The 19893-nt window shown below is 45.4% G+C and overlaps 1 protein-coding gene across 1 annotated transcript in view; it reads left to right on the top strand.

Annotated features, from left to right (window-relative positions):
- The window catches only part of BLMH (bleomycin hydrolase), a 48467-nt gene that overhangs the window by 3551 nt on the left and 25023 nt on the right, over positions 1-19893 (top strand). Inside the window, exons 3-6 of the mRNA XM_043962802.1 lie at positions 1596-1705; positions 2849-2984; positions 5937-6025; positions 7509-7601. Coding sequence (XP_043818737.1) covers positions 1596-1705; positions 2849-2984; positions 5937-6025; positions 7509-7601 — 428 coding nt within the window. The remainder of the gene's footprint in view (positions 1-1595; positions 1706-2848; positions 2985-5936; positions 6026-7508; positions 7602-19893) is intronic.

Genomic DNA, 19893 nt, shown 5'->3' with positions numbered 1-19893 from the left:
AGAGAAGGGGTCGGATGCAAGAAATGGGAATGTAGAAATAGCTAGATTTGGCAGCTGATTGAGTATGTGCATTATCAGGGATGGGAAAGTGAGGAGTCCAACCAGGATAATGCCACGGTTAGGAACTGGGAAGGATGGTGGTGCCTGTGACAGAAATGGGAAGGTTTGGAAGAGAGCAGGGTTTGGAGGGCAAGATGTGTGGGCACCACCATGAGTAGGAGAGACCCAGGAGAGGACAGTGATGCCAAAGGACAAAGGAGAACTGCAGGAGGGAGAGGGAGTGGGGCAAAGCCCTAGGTCCCCTCTGCTTGAGAGGGCTCCATGTGTATTTGCATTAAAATGTTACCTTTGCATATATGGAGCTTGGTTGGTATAAATGAGCCTAGGTCTTGGGTTCAGTTGTCCATACAGGCCAATTCACTTCCAACAGAGGAAGCTATTCAAGGCAGTCAGTCTGTGCTAGAGAGAAAAGCAACTATTTGGATACTTAACTAGTCTCATTCCTGTATGCAAAAGATAAGATACCGGACCACAGCTATTCTGTGTATTCTTTTTTTTTTTTTTTTTTTTGCAGGCAATGGGGGTTAAGTGACTTGCCCAGGGTCACACAGCTAGTAAGTGTCAAGTGTCTGAGGCCGGATTTGAACTCAGGTCTTCCTGACTCCAGAGCCAGTGCTTTAACCACTGCGCCATCTAGCTGCCCCTATTCAGTGTATTCTTAAGTCATTTTAAAGTTTTTATTCCATTCCCTTAAGATAAGCAGGGTTTTTTTTCCCCTTACTCCTCTCCAATTCCATCAGCACACAAGGGAGCCAGGTGGTTCACAAAGTAAAATTACACAATGTGTGTGTGAGGAGGGGGAAGGAGGGAGGGAGAAGGAAAGGGAGGGAAGGATGGATGGATGGATGGACAACGCTGGACAATGCTCGGGATATGTAGAAGACATCTAGAAACATAGTGGTCCCCACATCATAGTTTATAGGGGTTATGAATTCATGTTTGTTGGTTTTTATAACACAGTAATATTCATGTACATTTACTTGTCCCAATTTATTTAGCTGTTTCCCAATCAGTGGAAATATACTGGCTTTTCAGTTCTTTGCTCACACAAAAAGTATTGAGGTGCATAGGAGGCCTTTCTGGGCTTGACCTCCTTGGGGTATATAGCTAGCAGCAGAATCTCTGGGTGTGGGTGTTTTAGTCACTTTCTTTCGTATACATGTAGATCCATACTTCCCCAGCAAGGCCCTTGAGTGCCTGCTTCTGTGTACGGCCTCTCCAACCCTTTCTATTGCCTTCTTTGCTTCTCTTGTCACTTTGCTTGGTATGAGGTGAAATCTTAGAGTTGTCTCCATGCACATTTCCCTTATTTGTAATTTGGAACATCTTTCATTGGTGGTCTAGAAGGTTCTTTCACGTGGATGTTCATTGTTTTCAGGGTCATCTTTTGTGTAGCCATGTATACAGTCATTTTTATCTGTTCTTATCTCTGTCCACAACTGCTACATGATGCCACCAGGAAATGCAACGGTGAGTCTGCTACAACCTAGGCAAATACATTGACTTGTGGTTTCTGGTTTTTTTTGTTTTTGCAGGGAGATGCTGGATCTTTTCATGTCTGAATGTTATGAGACTTCCTTTCATGAAAAAGTTAAACATTGAAGAATTTGAATTCAGCCAGTCTTATCTGTTTTTCTGGGACAAGGTATGGGAGTGAACTCCTTGCAGGCCCATTTCCATTGCATTATCCACCCACAGCTCAGTAGGGACCTCGTCTTCAGAGCTTGGGTTTCCAGTTCAGGGCCACCCCTATTCCTGTAGATGACGCAGCATTGTCGTGCTCCCTGAGGTATTACAAATCCTCCTCTTACACAGGCACAGCTGTTAGCAAGTGCCAGGGGGAACCCCTCATTGCACCACTGCCTGCCTCCTCTTTACCTGTTGGGACTTCTGATCGTGCCACTAGATTGTCTAGATTCCTCAGCCTTTCTAAGACTGCACCCCCGACTGCATGAAGGCAGTTGGCTGGAAAACAAGTTTGGACTGTGTCTTGAGGAAAACAGTGACGCTTCAGAATCTCATCTCCTAGGTCGGAAGGGACCTTAGTGGCCATGTAGTGAACCCTCCCTGAAGCCTCAGTCCCCTCTGTAACCTACCTGACAGGTGGCCATTCAGCTGCCACCTGAAGACTTGGAAAGATCGTTCATTTTGTAGACATCTCCCTTCCATATGGAAGCCTTTCGGAGACTGTGCTCATGTTCCCCTCAAGGATTCAGGCTTTAGTTTCTCAAGATCCTTCCACCAGGCCTTGTAGGACATAGTTTTGAGTCCCACACAGCATCCTGAGTGTGATCTTCTGAGGGTACTTCATTTTGCCCATGCTTCTACACACTCTTGCTCTCTCTGTCTCTGTCTCTGTCTCTCTGTCTCTGTCTCTCTCTCTCTATAAAATACATATATACATATATATAATACATACATACACACACACACACACACACACACACACACACACACATATATAAATGGGAACAGAAAGCAATATTTAAGATAGAGTCTGACTAGCACATGTTACAGTGGGGCTAGACCCTCCTTGGTCTTGTGTTTGTACTTCTATGAATGTAGTGCAGAATCAGTCATTATTATGGTGTGAATAGGCTCTTCATTCTGTACTTCAGTATAAGAAGCAGCAGCCCATGATAGACTCTTGAAGGCAGATTTTGGCATTCAAGAACCAGACTGATTGGGAAATAAAATAGTACACGAGGCCCACAAATGTCCCATTGGCTAAATTCTGTCTGCTGGGTTTTCACCTCACTTTTTTCTGATTCGCCTTACTATGTTCTAGGTTGAACGCTGTTATTTCTTCTTGAATGCCTTTGTTGAAACAGCCCAGGAACCTGAGGATGGAAGGCTGGTGCAGTACTTACTTACTAATCCTGCAAATGATGGTGGACAATGGGATATGTTAGTCAATATTGTTGGTAAGATGGTATTTCCCAAAATGTTAATGGATTAAAGGAACTGAAATTAGTTATGTTTAAAGCCCAGGATTCTAATGCTGGACATTTAATTAGAGCTAATTCATGACATAAATTTGACTGATGGAAGTGTTTATGTATAGTTTGGGGAACCTATCTCAGCTTTGCTCTTCACCATCTTTCACTCCTTCCTCATATACCCTTCACTTCTATTAATTAATGCAACACAGAATAAATCAGTATGTTCTGGATAGGCTATTAAATTTGTACTCATGTTTAAGAAGAGGCAATTAAACAAATGATAGGTTCTTGAAGGCCTATGTTGGCCTTCAAGCACCAGGTTATTTATTATATGAGGAGGAAGGTGAAGATGTGTGTGGGCAGAAAAGGAATGCATTATGCAATAGGCCACCTGGACAGAAAGAGGAAACAGATGAAGCCAAGAAACAATTTACTAACTTGATAAGGGAGAGCGTGATATAGTAACCATAGGGGACAATACTCATGTCTCTAGATCTCTCTGCCCAAAGCAGAATACTTTCTTATATCTTGGCTTTCCTTTATAATTCCATCCTTCAAAAGGTAGAGAAACCAAGAAGGGGAGGTTCTATTTTAGATTTCAGTTTAATTCTCACCCACAAGGTCGAGTTTGTTGCAGAGACGAAAATGATGAGAATTTGGGGAAGTGGGAGCAGTAAGAAGTCATCAGGTCTTTATTAGGTACCTACTCTGTGCCAGGCCCTGTACCAAGCACTGGGACTACAAAAGGACAGTTCCTGCTTTGAGAGAAGCTCATGTTTAACAGGAAGGACAATATGTGAACATTTATGTATAGATAAGATATTACTAGGCTGAACTAGAGCATGTGAAAGGGAAGGCACTGGTGTTAATGTAGAGTCAGGAGAGGCTTCTGGTAGGAGTGGGATTTTAGCTGGGATTTGAAGGGAGCCTGGATATGGAGATAAGGAGGGTGGTGAGCGTTCCAGGCCTAGGGGAGGACTAGTGGAAACCCATGGAATGGGAGAAGGGAGTGTTATGTGGGAGCATCAGTAAGGAGGAGAGCAGAGTAAGACAGAACAAGGCCAGAAAAGGAGGAGTAGGCCAGGTTAAGAAGGGCCTTAGTTGATCTGGAGGTAACAGGGAACCACTAGCCTTGAGTGAATCAGATCATTAGCCAAGAAAATACATCTGTCTTAATTTCCTTCTATTTTCTTGGCTAGGAGAATGTTATTTGGGCTCAAAAGGAAAAACAAATATCTCATAGAGCATTGAGACCCAGGATAAGTTGGGGTGGTGGGGAGAGAGCGTCTTGTTACCTCTGATGAGTTCAAGGCACCACTTGTAGATGAACTGAATCTTCAGGTGCTGAAAGAACTGGCAGATGTGATTCATTAGCCTTTGTTAGTGGTTTTTGAAAGATCATGGAGAATGTGGGCAGTACCCCAGGCAGGACGTTTGTCTCAGTTTTTAAAAAGAAGGGAGAGAAGGTAATGGGATCTACAGAGAGGGCCCAGTGGGCTGGATTAAATTCCTGGCAAAATTCAAGGAATGGTTAGTAAATATCTAGAAAAGGCAGCTGTGATCAAAAAGAGCCAGTATGACTTCTTTATAAGGCTTCTAGGTCAGCAGAATACTGTGTCTGTAGGTAGATTCATTCATTCATTCATTTATTTATCTGTCATTTATTCATTCTATTACCTATCTATCTATCTATTTATTTATTTTGTGGGGCAATGAGGGTTAAGTGACTTGCCCAAGGTCACACAGCTAGTTAATGTCAAATGTCTGAGGCTGGATTTGAACTCAGGTCCTCCTGAATCCAGGCCAGTGCTTTATCCACTGTGCCACCTAGCTGCCCCCTAGGTTGATTTTAGCAAAGTGTTTGACAGAGCCTCTCCTTCTATTCTTGTGGGAAAGGTGGGAGAAATTGGGAGAGATTGGAGATTAAGTGTATTTGGAACAGGTTGTATGGCTGGACTCAAAGAATAGTTAGTAATAGTTCATTGTTTAATGGAATACTATTGTGCTGTAAGAAACGATGAGCAGGAGGAGTTCAGAGAAACCTGGAGGGTCTTCATGGGCTGATGATGAGTGAGATGAGCAGAACCAGAAGAACATTGTACACAGTATCATCAACATTGAGTGTTGACCTACTGTGATGGACTATATTCTTCTCACCAATGCAATGGCACAGAAGAGTTCCAGGGGACACATGATGGAAGAGGATCTCCAACCCCCCCAAAATAGTTCATTATTGGAAACAAGTCTCTTCTGAAGAGATTTGTGCTTGGCTCTTCCCTAGAATAGATCGATTTGGGTAAAATGTTGGGCCCAAATTTAGGAAGTTGAAATTTAATAGGGGTAAAGGTGACATTTTACATTTAGATTTTAAAAAATCAGAATCACCAGGTACAAAATGGGGAAACGTGGTAGCAGCTCATTTGAAAAAAGATCTGGTTGTTTTGATGGCCCCCCAGCTAAATGTGCTCTGGCCAGCTGGCTCTGAGATGGCCCTCTGTCTACTAGGCCAAGGTACCTGCCTTCTCACCAGTCAGTCGGCACCGAGATGTCTCAGGGGACTTTGTGAAGCACGTTAAACAAACCGACTTCCCTGTCAGCGAATCATCTACATATCAGGTCAAAGAGCCACCCTGGCTTGTCAGCTCTTTCGGAGAGTGGATGGGGGCAGTGTCAAGAGATGAGCTGTGGAGTCTGGAGGCCTCTTTCCTACTTCTAACTCTTCGCCTTCAAAGCTGCTTCATCTGAAGGAAGCCCCTTAACTGCTGAGCCTGTTTCCTCAGCTATCAAGTAGGATGCTTTGACCACCTCCCTGATGGGTTATCGCTCTGGTGGTTTATGAAGTGCTTGGCAGGTCCTCACCAGGGCTGCTGCTTCCTCACCTCTGGATGGTGCTGGAGCTGTTTTGAATGGTGGAATTTTTTTTTTAATTTTCAGAAAAATATGGGGTTGTCCCTAAGAAGTGCTTCCCCGAGTCTCATACAACGGAGGCATCTAGAAGAATGAATGACATTCTGAATCACAAGGTAAGAAATGTGGGGAGAGGCATGTGCACACCCCAAAGTGCCAGTCTTTCTTCATCCTGACCAAGGTGCTCCTAGGCAGCTGCTCTTGGTCCTCAGACCCTCAGCCTTGGTATCCCTGGGCTCATTTGAGGGCAGCCCACTACTCCCTTATCTCTCTGGTTTGTGGTGTCCCTAGGGCCAGTGTTTTTTCCAGGTTGTGGGTCAGCAAAAAGGATTCCTTTGCCATCTCTTAGCATATTTCATGTCTGATGCTGCTTTTTGTCTTTTCTGACGTGCACATCCATGAGTGGTACAGTGTGCTTGTTCACTTGGTTCTTGATCTCCTTTTCCGGACTGGAAAGCTTGTGGCTTCCTTAGTGTGAGGAGCCCTTCTTGACCAGAGCAAATCCATCACTTTCTGCTCTGTAGCTTCTAGTCTTGGAGAGATGCCTGGGGCACTGAGAGGTGAAGAAGTGACTTGTCCAGGCTCATACAACCAGTATGGGTCAAGAGGTGGGACTCAAACCCGGTTCTTCATGACTCTGAAGCCACCTCTTGACTCCGTCTGCCAGGCTGCCTCTCATTGAGGTGATGAGATAGAGTGCTGTGTAGCTAATCTCACAGTTGGCTTCTGTGGGCAAGAGACTGGGACAGATGTGGGTTAGGAGGTCTGAAGGAAGCTGTTGATCAGGCTGTTGTTATTAGCTGCTTAGTTGACCTCAAGCCTGTTTGGGCGTGGGAGTGTCAAGCCTATAATCTCTTGCTATAAACCAAAGGGCTCTACTTGGCTTTGTCATCCCCTGGGTGGCAGATGTTAACTTTATAATGGCTCACCTTCAGATGAATTTCCCATCACTAGAAGTAGCTGGAAGTTCTCACCTGTGGACTGCCCAGTCTGTGGCCTGCACCTCAGTATAACCAGGGTGTCTCCTTTGTTCCTCCTCCAAAGTTCCTTGGTGCTACATGACTCATCTCCAACATGGCATGGTCTTCTTTGCCACTTGAAATAGTGTGTCCCACCCCCAAATGAGACCACTCTCACCCCTCAGATACTTAGCATAGTGTCAGTCACAACTGCTCAGTAAGGAAGAAAAATTCACCAAGTAAAATTCAGAGAAGGTCAAATCTACAAGGCTGACTAGATGGTCCCTGGAAACGTGGAGCCTGGCAGAAGGGTAGGAGGTAGCCTGGAGCATATCTATGTCTGCTCATCTCCCCCAGGGCCCAGTTTGTTCTAAAAGTAGCCCTTTCCTCAGCACCTTTGGTTGCACTGGTGGTTAGTTCTCGTGAGAAGTGTTTTTAGCAATACCTTGTTTGCATTAGATTGAATTTAAATGCACCCGTTGGGAAAAGAGTAAGCAGGGTCAGGAGCAAGCTCATGTGTGCTTCATGACTTGCAGCATCAGTCAGCACCAATTTTATATGGGCTTATTAGCGAGCCAGTGACAGTTAGGTATGAACATTGTTAGGGCTTGCTTTAGTGACCAACATGTTCTTTTTTCAGATGAGAGAATATTGTATACGACTAAGAAACTTGGTAAAGAGTGGAGCGACAGAAGAAGATATCTGTGTCACCCAAGACACCATGATGGAAGAGGTAATAACAGTGACTTGATTGTCATTAACACCCTTCTTCCAAAGAGCTCAAAGAACATTCACATTTGTTGTATTTATAATTCCTTGTGAAGGCAATTCACAGGCCCAGTCAATGTTATTTCCATTTATAACCGCAGAGACTGAGACACAAAATGTCACCCTGGATTTGGGACTAAAATCCAGGCTTCCTGATTTTGGATTCCATACTTCAGTACTTCATTACACTTTGTGTATAATTCGTTTTCTGTATGGCTTAGGTCATAGGGAGGTGCAGGGATTATTACAGATGGATATTAAAGTTTCATTGGTAATGGGCACCATAACCCTTGGAAATGGAAATAATGGCCTCTTTTGGGGTGTGGGGGTTTTCATAATAATACTGCTGACAGGAGCGGTGAACTGAGATTTGTATGGCAGCTTAACTGTGGATTAGTGATGACCTGGCTCTCCTCACACTGGTGGTGGAATTGTGGGAAGAGTCTTAGAGATGTCTAGGAACAGAGGCATCAAATTCTAGGCTGGAGAAGCATATTAATTGGGAAATATGTAACAAAATAAAACCGTAGTAGAAGATAGAAAATGTTAGTGTGTGGTTTTCTAAGTCAGTAGGCCACCAGCAGGGATCCTTATGGATGGTTTAGTATGCCTGTTTCTGTTGGGTTTGGCAGCCTTGGTCTAAAAGATCTTCTCCCCCCAACCCCAAACACGCTTTGAAACATGCAGCTGAAGGATGATTTTGTTTTGCCTAGTTCTGAAGCAAGGTGTTTTCAGGACTCTATGCATTGATGCTATTGGTAGGCTTCTTCTGACTTTGAGATCTGACTTAAAAGTCATTTAGACAAATCATATCAGTAGTTTGAACTTACAGCTATGAACATTTAATCATACTTTGAATGGCTTCTAAGTACTCTGTGAGTCTAAAAAATTGATTCCCAGTAGAATAGAGTAGATAGGTCTTTTTTTTTTTTTTGGGTGAGGCAATTGGGGCTAAATGACTTGCCCAGGGTCACACAGCTAGTAAGTGTCAAGTGTCTGAGGCTGGATTTGAACTAAGGTCCTCCTGACTCTAGGGCTGGTGTTCTATCCACTGTGCTACCTAGCTGCCCCAAGTAGATGTGTTTGGAAACAAATTTTTTGTCTTGGGGCCTTTCTAGGTGTCCTATATTCCTCTCTTTCTTGGGGTGCCATAATCTTGGATCTGTGAGCTTGTTTTTAAAATGTTTTCATTTGCCTTGGAACATAATGTACTTAGAAAATATCAGTAAAATATCTTGAAATAATTGTATTTTCAGTTTAATAATTATATTTCAGAAATAGACTAGTTTGCTTTATGATCCTACCTATTTTTATCCATTTAAAGCCATTATTATGAGAGGGGATCCCCACAGGCTTCACAAGACTGAAAGCCAGAGGGATCCATGGTACAACAAAGGTTAAAGACCTCTGCTTTATGCTGTAAAATTGATTACCCTCTAGAAGTGATTTTCTTTGGATTAAATAGGCATGGAACTTCTAAGGACGCCATAGAATTGGTGTGTTTAGTACTAAAACCTTGTTGCTAAAAAACAACATAAACTTCCCTCCTGCATTCCCACCCACAATGTTTTTCAGTTCCCTAAAGAGCAGAGGGAAGCCACAATCATAGGTATGGTTTTGACCCAGGAGGGGAATTCTCTCTAGACGTGCATTGCTAACGAAGTGCCACTGGGGTCTTTCCCCTTGGGTTCTGCAAGGAGAAAGGAAGGAAGGTGAAGCTAGTCTGCCGCTAGTGCCTGGGTAAGCCTTTCATTGGGTGAATCTTCCCCAGTATTGGTCTTTAAATCATTCCTATTAAAATTGGTGTACACTCTAACACTGTATTTTCTTTTGATTACATAGGGATATAGAAGCACAAAAGCCAGTGTCAGGTTTAACTGATTAAATCCTAGACCCCGGTGCTCAGTGTTCTTAAGTCAAGGGCGCTAGAATTCAGACATTTTCACCTCTTTTAAAGAGAGAATTCACTATGTGCTCAAACAATTCCCAGTAGAGTGACATAGTAGTGTATCTTAACAATGGAAGCAACGTAGAGATGAGAAGATGCTTTCTTTGGTATATTGAAACTTTTCATCCTTCATATCTTCGTTGTATTAATTAATACTCAAGAAATCTTGTCTATTGAAGACTTCTAGGCAACTTGAATCTGATCTCATCACTTACTAGCTTAAAACTTAACCCTCTACAGTAATGCTGTCTGCCTCTGATTTGGGTCTACTAAATGGATGGCCGGGTTTGCTACCTTTCTTGGGAGTGAGTGTAAAGATTGAGCATTTGGGAAGCGGTTAAAACCTTGAATAGTCAGAAGGAAGTATACATACTGTATTGGGTTTCCTTGCCCACCCATGAAGAAATTTATCATTATGTTGTATTTCTCTGAAAATCCAAGTGACTTGACCTTTGGTTCTTTGTTATTGTTTTTTTGTTTGTTTGTTTTAGTGAGGCAATTGGGGTTGAGTGACCTGCCCAGGGTCACACAGTTAGTAAGTGTTAAGTGTCTGAGGCCAGATTTGAACTCAGGTACTCCTGACTCCAGGGCTGGTGCTCTATCCACTGTGCCGTCTTGCTGGTTCTTTGTTATAATTTCCAGTACCACCCCTGCCTTGTAAGAAGGGCATCCAGTGAAACCAACCCAACCAACCTGCTGACCATGGCTGGTGGAGTAGTTCTTTTGGGGGGGGGGAGGGGAGAGGGAGCAATGAGGGTTAAGTGACTTAGCCAGAGTCACACAGCTAGTAAGTGTCAAGTGTATGAGGGCGGATTTGAACTCAGGTTCTCCTGAATCCAGGGCCGGTGCTTTATCCACTGTGCCACCTAGCCGCCCCCTACAATTTTACATCATTATTGGGGGCAGCTAGGTGGTACCGTGGATAGAGCACCGGCCCTGGATTCAGGAGGACCTGAGTTCAAATTTGGCCTCAGACACTTGACACTTACTAGCTGTGTGACCCTGGGCAAGTCACTTAACCCTTTTTTAGTAGCACTTGGGGAAAAAAACCCCTTGGGAAGGGTCCAAGGTGCACCAGCTTCATACTGAATTCTCCTCTGTGGCAAATGATACAGTCACAAATTCCCATACTATTTTTCTGTTCTGAAGAGAGGGCCTGTTTACATGTTTTTTGCCCCCAGTAGATTTTTTACAATTTAATTTTCTTTTTTGCAATTCAAAATCTATTTTCTCACTTTTTCCTGCTCCCCTACCTCTCCCTTTTTCATTTAAAAGAAAAAAAGGACAAAATTCTTGTGACAAATATGCATATTCAGGCAAAACAGATTCCTTCATTGTCCGTGTCTCAGCAATGTCTCATTCTGCACCCTTGTTCCATCACCACCTCTGTCGGGAGGTGGGCAGCATGTTGCATCATGGATTCTCTGGAATTGTGATGGGTCACTTCATCGTCTTTCTACGTGGGCTGACTCCCTTTGATACCACAGAAGGAGTCATCCTCTCTTCTCACCACAATATCCTGTTTCCACTTGCCAGGCCTCTTGGTAGTGCCTCTTCTCCTCCCCATCGTTGTGACACTGGCCTTAAAGGAAGCTCCTCACCCTTCTCTATTCTCCTTTCACCAGCAAATACCATCGTTGCTCTGACCAGATTCTTCTTTCTCTGCTACTCTTCTGCCCCAACCCTGTTAATATTGGTTATATCTTGATCTGGTTAGATTACAAGCTCCCTGAGAGTAGGGTGTATTTCTTTCATCACATCTGTATTCTCAGTGCCTGGCACCTTGTACCAGATACTTGTTGATAGATTGGTCTGCCCCTTTGCTGGTACTTTTCTGTCTCTTTGGAAAGTACCACTTCTAGGTACTAACTCATTGGGATGACTGACCAGAAGCCACCATCCATGCCTCTCCTCTCCTCTCCTCCCCTCCCCTCCCCTCCCCTCCTGCAAGCCAGGACTACCTCTGTTCTGGCTGGGCCAGCACTGTTTGAAGCTGTCTTTCAGCATCTTTTTATTTCTTGGTGTGTCTGAGTACCTGCAGTGCTTGTCCCCAAGCTGCCCTGAGTCCCCAAGGAGCAGCTCCCTCTGGTGTTGCTTATGAAAAAGACCTCAAGATTTTCTATTGGCTTCAAAGTTAGATTCTTTCACAACCGTGTCTCTGTATATGTTCATTTTCTGCCCCCCTCTCCATTGCACGGTTCTCCAGCTCAGATTTTGGCAGTTCATGGACAGAAGGTGTTGGGTGTGTATGGGATGGAGGAAGTGGGGCTTAAACGATCAGGGACGGAGGTATCCTATTTGTGATCCTTGCCTTGGGGAAGAGGACTTCTTTAACTCTCTTCCTCCCATCTTGCCTTTTCACTATGTAGTTATGTTCCAAGGTACACGACCTGGCCCTTGGCATAAGATATTGTGTGACAGGGAGCTGTGTTCCATTAGGATGGTGCTGTATTTTTTCCCCAGGCTTGTGTAGACCGTCTTGGAAAAAGCAAGTGATGCTACAGCAATTGCCCACAAGAGAGCAGAGTGGGATAACAGAAGCAGATCCAGGCTCTGGCTCGTTAAATTTGGAGCTTAGGGACAGCAGCATGAATACAGCCTGTATCATAATCTCTTCTCAAAAAGGGGAAACTTCTCTAGAAGTCAGCTGGGTGGCTCAGTGGACAGAGCCCTTGCACCTGAAGGCAAGAAGACCCGAGTTAAAACCTGACTTCAGACACTCCATTGAGCCTCTTTGCCTGCCTCAGTTTCTTCATCCATAAGATGGGTATAATACCACCACCTACTTCTCAGGATCATTGTGAGGATAAAATGAGAAGATCCTTGTGAAAAGTATTGTGTTGGTGCTGGTGGTGTCCTGTCTGTTCCAGAAAGCTGAACTCTCGTTTCACTCTTTTGCTAAGACAAGCATTTGTCTTGAGCCCAGACGACCCCTCTGTTACATGGAGTTTCATTTCAAATGATTTGGGTGATTAAGAAGGGGATAGCGTCAAATCGGCTCGCCTGAGACGAGACGATGGCCGAGTCTTCTACCAGAAACAAGATAAGACTCGGCTCTCTTCTGGGGCCTTCCTGTCCAGCTGCTGGTGGATGTGGGTTTTGTTCCCTCTCCAGCTCTGCTTTGGTGTAAGGAGGGGGAAGTCAAGTTAAGAAGACCTATTTAGGGGCAGCTCTTTGCTTTGCCAAAGGAATAGGATTCACGAGATAGAAAGCTTGTGTCGTCCACTTAAGGTGTGATCCAATTGACAGAAGCTTAATTTATGCCCAGTGTCTTAAGCATCATGTAGCGTGTACCCAGGTGCTAATCTTTGGGGATAGTTTGTGACTACCATGGGGAGCTTCTCTTGGCCTAAGGTCACTTACGTCATTCTCCCTCACCAGTGGCTGCAAACTTGTAGGCTTTGGAAATCGGCTCCTTGTCTGAGAGCTAGAGGGATTGGGCCTCTCTGCAGCCCAGAGAATTGGGGGGTCGGTGAACTAACTTCTTTGCTTGGCCTCTAAGTGGCAGTGTCAGCAGATTGGATACGTGGGTGGCTGTAAATAGATGCTTCGTCCAAGTAACATGGTCGTGGTTCCAGCAGGCCGGGTGCCAATGGACAAGTGCCAGCCTCGGTAAAAGTTAGCAGTAGAGGCAAGTGTACTTACCTCTTCCCTAATTTCTCCATCTCTTCCTCTTCTCCCCTCCCCTCCCCTCCCCTCCCTTTGCCCCCAAGACTGTAGTGTTCCCAAATAGAAAAGAGTGGAGCGTGGTTTGGGGAGGCCTGGCAGCAACCTTCTCGATTCACCCCAAGGCCTCCAGTCTGGCAGAGTTCATTTTTGTACTTATTCTTCTTCTTCCCCACCTCCCACTACACAGTACACAGTGTTTCCTACTCCCCTGGATGTTCAGCTAAGCCCAGCTCCTTTCTAGGGAGGCAAAGTTTGCGCTCTGGTGTCAGGATGCCCAAAAGTGTAGTCATGTTAGCGGCTCCTTCCCCATCTCTGCTCAGCTCTTTGGTCCCCTCCTTTCACCAGGAATCACTTCTTTGTCAATCATCTCCTGTATGTTTTTCAGCTCTTTTGTTAGACTTTAGCTCATTCCTGGTAACTTAGATTCTTCTGGAACTTGACAGTTACAGAATGCTCAACATCCATTTTCTCAGTCAATTCTTACAACTCTGTGAGGTATGTCCCTCAGTAAGTACTTCCTCCAGATTGCAAAGCAAGGCAGAAAACAGCTCCTCCACTCAGGAGCGAGTGTTTTAAAGGGAACAGATGTTTACACATGTAAAGAGATGAAGGCATTGGCCGTGGGGAATTGAGGAAGGTGGCATTTGAGCCAAGCTTTGAAGGAAACTAGGGATTCCGTGAAGAGCCGGAGCCATTCTCTCCGCTTTGTACATGAAGAAATTAGAGGCTTAAAAATGAAATGATTTGCCCAAGGCAGCTGGGTGGTGCAGTGGATAGAACACCTGGGCCTAGAGTCAGGACCTGAGTTCAGATCCAGCCTCAGATACTTCCTAGCTGTGTGACCTGGGAAAAGTCACTTACCCTGTTTCTGCCTTAGTTTCCGCACCTGTAAAATGGGGGTAATGATAGAATCTAACTCAGTGTTCTTGTGAGGATAAAAGGAGATAAGGTCTATAAAGTGCTATGCAGACTTTACAAAATTCAAATTTATTTTATTTTCAGTTACAAATGCTCTCCTTCCTTCTCCTACCCGTTGAGAAGGCAAGAAAAGTAAAGTCCATTACAGATACATATAGCCATGCAAAATAAATTCCGCATTAGCCACGTTGCAAGAAAAAAGAAAGAACTAAAAGGAAATATGCTTCAGTCTGTACAGAGGTGGGCCACATGGTGGGTCACTGAGAGAATTGCTGAGCCTTTCACAGTTGATCATCATTACAGCACTGCTGTTATTGTCAAGTCTCCTCTTGGTTCTGCTCTTTTCTTCACTTTGCATCAGTTCATGGAAGTCTTCCCTGGTTTCTCTGAAACCATCCCCTTCATAATTTCTCACAGTGCAGTTGTATCCATCACATAGATATGCTAGTTCAGCCATTCCCCACTTGATGGGGAAATTATTATTTTCTATAACTAACATTGATATTGTACTTTCACGTTTATAAAACATTTCTGATCCGCCATCTCACTCAAGCCTTACAAGTCCTGTATGAGGTGGGAGCTACAGGTAACAGGATCTCCATTTTACAGAGAGGGCAGGGGGCTTGCCCAGGGCGACCCAACTAGTCAAAGACATAGCCAGGTTTTGAGCCCAGATCTTCGTGATGTCCAGGCCTAGCACTCTTAGCCACTGTGCTGCTGTCCTGCTCATTTGGGTTTTCAGCATTTGTTTTTATAAGATTTCTAGTTTCAAATTTTTCTCCCTCCCTCCCCCCTCCCCGAGACAGCAAGTCATCTGATATAGGTTGTATATGTACAATAACATTAAACATATTTCTGCATCAGTCATATCATAAGAGAAGAATCAGAGCAAAAAGGAAAAACCTCAAAAAAGAAAAACAACAGCACCCAAAATAAAAGAAATAATATGGTTCAATCTGTATCCATATTCCACAGTTCTTTCTATCCTGCTCATTTGGAAGGAAGCTAGAGTGGCCTGAGTTGAGGCCGCAGTTGCTTCCCTAATTCTGGCTAGAAAACTTAGGTTTCACTGTGCTCTTTCTGGGTGATGGCCCTGCTCAACTTGGTTTCTACGCAAGAGGCCATGTCCTAGTCTTATTACAGGGCATTAGGGGAAGGTCTAGGCAGGGAAGGGAAAAGACAACAGATCATAGTTGGGCCCAACTTCATCCCTCTTGTATTCATTCCCTCTGTCTGCCCCAGCTTTGTCTCCTGCAGGGAGAAGAGAGCTCAATAAGGAGGCGGAGGCGGGGGCTGGAGTTCTGAAAAGGGGTTTTTTGGAGCAGCTTTCCCCCCTTCCCCCGACAAAAGGCTAAGTGAAAAGTTGGGAGCCAAAACCTGTATTCATCGTACTTGTTGATTTTTATGTATCATTCAGACATTTTTGTTTTCATCTAGCTGGCAAATTAAAAATTCTTTTTGAAAAATGCCATCCTTCTCTTGACAGAAACCAAGAAAAAAAGGAATTTCTCCACTTTGTCAAGGTTAGATGTGGGCGCAGTGAACCTGTTGTAGCCAGGTGTGGTGGTTGTGGGCCGGACCAAGTCAGTGACTCCAGAGGGCCCTTGGGGAAGGAGCAGGGGCCAAGTGGCATTCAAGGCCCTTTCCCCTTGTTGGACGCTTGTCAATACCTGTCATTTGTGTGGGTCAAAAGAAGTGGTCCTTGCTTGTCTTCTCTGTGCTAATTGGGTTTTGTGTTGTACAAAGGTCACACAGTTAGCAGAGTGGGGTAGTGGAGCGAGCCCCAGATTGGGAGTCAGAAGCTGGAGGTTCAGCCCTGCCTTCTCCAGTTCTCTGCCGTGTGACCCCAAGCAAGTCATTTCCGTGGTTCTTGCTTCCACCGCCCAATTTATGAGTTCATCATAGATACTTGCATTGCCCAACCATCAGGTCCTGAGAAGATTGCTTTGTCAGTGTTCAGGTGTTGTAGAAACATGAGGCAAGACCATGTTTGCCATTGCAGTGTTGTCAGAAATGGCCACAGACCTTCCCTCTCTGAGCCTACTGGGCTGAGCCTAAGCTACAGGATCCTCGAGCTAGCACTGGAAGGGCCCTTGGAGGCTAAGTCCGATCCAGCCCCTCGCCTGCCGATGAGAAAACTGAGGCCCATGGAAGTGGAGGGAAATGGCAGAGGTTGGATTTGAAGCCAGGTCTCCCCATTGTCTGTGGCCTAAGTCGCTACAAGTAAATACTCTGGGATAATGGATTGAAAGCTGACACATTGGCACATGGGGCTGGTGGCAAGTTGTTGAGTGAAATAGCCCTTTTCATTCTGCACCTTCTTAATTGATGCATCCAGTTCTGACCACGCCCAACAGTGTCCTACCCATCACAGCCTTCTTTTTTTTTTTTTAAGTGAGGCAATTGGGGTTAAGTGACTTGCCCAAGGTCACACAGCTAGTAAGTGTTAAGTGTCTGAGGCTGCATTTGAACTCAGGTACTCCTGACTCCAGGGCCGGTGCTTTATCTACTGTGCCACCTAGCTGCCCCACAGCCTTCTCTTTCAGGGAGCCTCCTTGCCTTCCTGCCCCCAGTTATCTTCTATTTTTTACCCGTCTGCTCCGAGTGTCCTGAAAGTCTGAATGTAGGTGAACCTATCAAGGCTTCCCGAAGCTCCTCTAAGGCTGTGCCTTGACTTTTTCCCTTTGTATCACTATTGTCTAGCCTCGAGGGGCATGGGCGCTGCTTGCGCACTGATTTCAGCCTCAGTTTGCGGTAAAGGCATCTGATGTGTCCCATGGCCACACTGAGCAGGGTTCCTTATCTCCAGCGATCTCAGCTCAGCGGTGGTAGCCAGCGGGATGCCCCCACACCTCGTCTTCAGTCATAAGAATTGTTTTAAAGGCAGCTCGGGGGTGGTCTGGCCCAACATCAAAGCAGCCATGATGGAAAGGCCAGCTGTGCAGGCTCATAAAGCAGGCAGTCAAGCCTAGTGAAGGAGGGCACCCCAGAGAAAAGGAGGACAAAGGAAATGAAAGGCAAGAACAGTGGTTTCTCTGGGCTTTGCTCTTTCTTTCTAGGATGAGTGAACACCCTTAAGCTGGGGGTGTACAAATCCTATCTTTTTGTGAGGTTTCTGAGTGATGTTGGGGACCTCCGGCTTCAGTGGCCTAATCAGGGAATGTCTTTAATCCTGGGCCGGCTGCCTGTGGCTCCCCTCTGCTGCTTACATGACAATAGATGTCGGAACAGAGAGGGCTCTTCCACACATCTCTAAGAAGCTCCACGCCTTTAACCTCATCCAACTCTCCATTGTACACACACGTGGGATTCATGAATCAAATGGCTTTTCTCCTGGCTCTCAACTGCTTGTTTGTTCGCTGGCATTGGAAGTCAAGCCCAGGCAGGCACATGGTTTTTACAGAATGGCATTTAAGTGAGTGGTGTTTCACACCCAGGCCTCTGGAACAACAAAAGAGATTGGTTTTGAATGTCTCTATCTCACCGGGAAGCTAGTTTATGGAACCAGAACTTGGATAGTGCCTCTTCCATCTGGGATGATTTAGGCTAGTACTGGTTGGAGACAAAAGATCCCTCTTAAACGTCCCACACCCACTATAAAAGTCACCCTAGAGACAGGAGGAGACCGCAGAAGTTAGAGCATTTTTTTTTAACCAAATGAAATCAGGGTTAACTGTTACCAAGGGAGTGGCTCATTGTTGTGGGTGAATTGGCAGTGCTCAACCCAGCCCATGGTTGGTATCTGCCTTTCTGAAATGTGGACATTAAAGTTAGCTTGGCATGTCATGGTAAGAGAACTGGCGGGGAGGGCGAGGGGAAGACAGTTGGAATTCACCAGCCACTGCTAGTTACTGTTTCGGAATGAGAGAACAATGCTGGTTTGTTGTGGGTGCTGCCATTCTCTCTAACCACTACTAGAGAGAAGGGGGACAGGATAGGATAGGTACGTTTCAGAACCCCAAGCTGTGATGTCATTTGTACAGGTCAGGGCTGGGGAGGAAACCTTTGGCAGTGTCGATGGGTGCCTTCCCTGCAGTGACTTCTGAGAGAGTTGGCTGGAGCACTGAGAGGTTTAATGACTTGCCCAGGGTCATGTCTCTTTCTGTTCCCCAGAAACCTCTTCCTGGAAGCTCACTCCACCCAGAGAATTCACACATTGAAACTACACTCTGTTCCTTCCCCTCTCCCTCTGACTGGATGGTGCCTCCCACAGCCTCTGTTCCAGGAGGGCTCCCTCCCTCCCCCTTGCCCCTCCCCTACCCTTCAACTTCCTTCTGTAGATTGCCTCCCCCATTAGAGTGGAAGCTCTTTGAGGGCAGAGACTGCTTTTCTTTCTGCTTTCTTTCTGCCTTCTTGTACTTGGCATCATCTAAGTGCTTGATGAATGCTTCTTGACTAACTGATCTAGCCTGTATGTGTTGGAGCTGGGTTTGGAACCCATCTGAATTTCTGATTCTGAAGCTGAACCTTTCTGTCCCACTTCCCTGCTTCTCCTTTCTGTGCAGCCCATGATGATAATGCTGTGTTGGCTGCGAGGCACGGGTCCAGCTCCGTAATGTGTTGTCAAGGATGCACCTGTTAGGCAATCAGGGAGTCAGTAGGCATTTATTAAGCACCTAATGGGTACAGGGCACTGTGTTATACACCAGGGACGTCAAGAGCAATGGTAAAAACACACCCTCCAGGAGCTGATGTTGTAGTTGTGAAGACAATGTGTAAATACCAGGTGCATCGCAGGTGTGTGTAGAGGTAGAAGCTGCCCCTCTGGGCTTAGGGGATGTGTCTTTGGCTCTGAGGAAGTTGCCAGATACACAGAATGAGTGTTACTGTATGAGGATGGTAGAAAGCCAAGTCCCATCTGGGTCCCCTGCTTCAGGGGCTGTAGCACGCATGGGATGGCGAAAGAGACAACTGCTGTGCTTGTCTATCAGGTGGGGATTGGACACCTCCTGTGGCCCTCCCATTGTGCCAGGGGTGGGTGGGACACAGATGTGGTCCTTGATCTCAAAGGGCTTCCATCTAGGTAGAGAAGAGAGGGCAGTACAGAGTAATGGGCCGGATCCTTTGGTTCCTCAGTGTAAAGAGCATGAGGGAGTGTGGGCCGCAGCAGCTTGAGGGATTCTGGGAGGAGGCAGGACTTCAGCTAGGCCTCAAACAAGAGCAGAAGAGAAATAAGAAAAGTCAGTGTATGGAAGGGAGAAAAAGCTTGGCTTATTTAGCAGAGGGGGAGGCCAGCCTGCTTGGTGGAGGGGGGGGGGGGGCAGGAATTGCTCTATCACATCTTGGAAGGTGGGACCAGCTAAGTGGGGCAGTTTGGTTTTTCCTTTTTTTTAATTTAATTTATTTGTTTTTGTTACGTTTAAGTTCCAGGCTGTTTCCCTCTCTTGCTTCCCACCCCACACTATAGAAGGCCACCATTTGACACAGATCTATCTATGCCTTTATCTGTGTGTATACCTACATCGCTATGGAAAACCATACTATGCATTTTACTATTTATCAGTTCTTTCTCTGGATGTAGAAAGCATCTTCCCTTGTAGGTCCTTTGTGGTTGATCTGAGTATTTATGATACTCAGAATAGCTTGGTCGTTCACAGTTGTCCTTTGAACAATATGGCCATTACAGTACCCAGCATTCTCTTGGCTCTGCTAATGTCACTCTTCATCATTTCAAGTGGGGCAGTTTAGACTGGAGAAGAGAGAGAGGCTGGAAATGATTGTT

Source organism: Dromiciops gliroides, chromosome 4, assembly GCF_019393635.1.
Source record: "Dromiciops gliroides isolate mDroGli1 chromosome 4, mDroGli1.pri, whole genome shotgun sequence".
Classification (NCBI taxonomy): Eukaryota; Metazoa; Chordata; class Mammalia; order Microbiotheria; family Microbiotheriidae; genus Dromiciops; species Dromiciops gliroides.
This window is presented reverse-complemented; position numbering and strand designations above follow the sequence as displayed.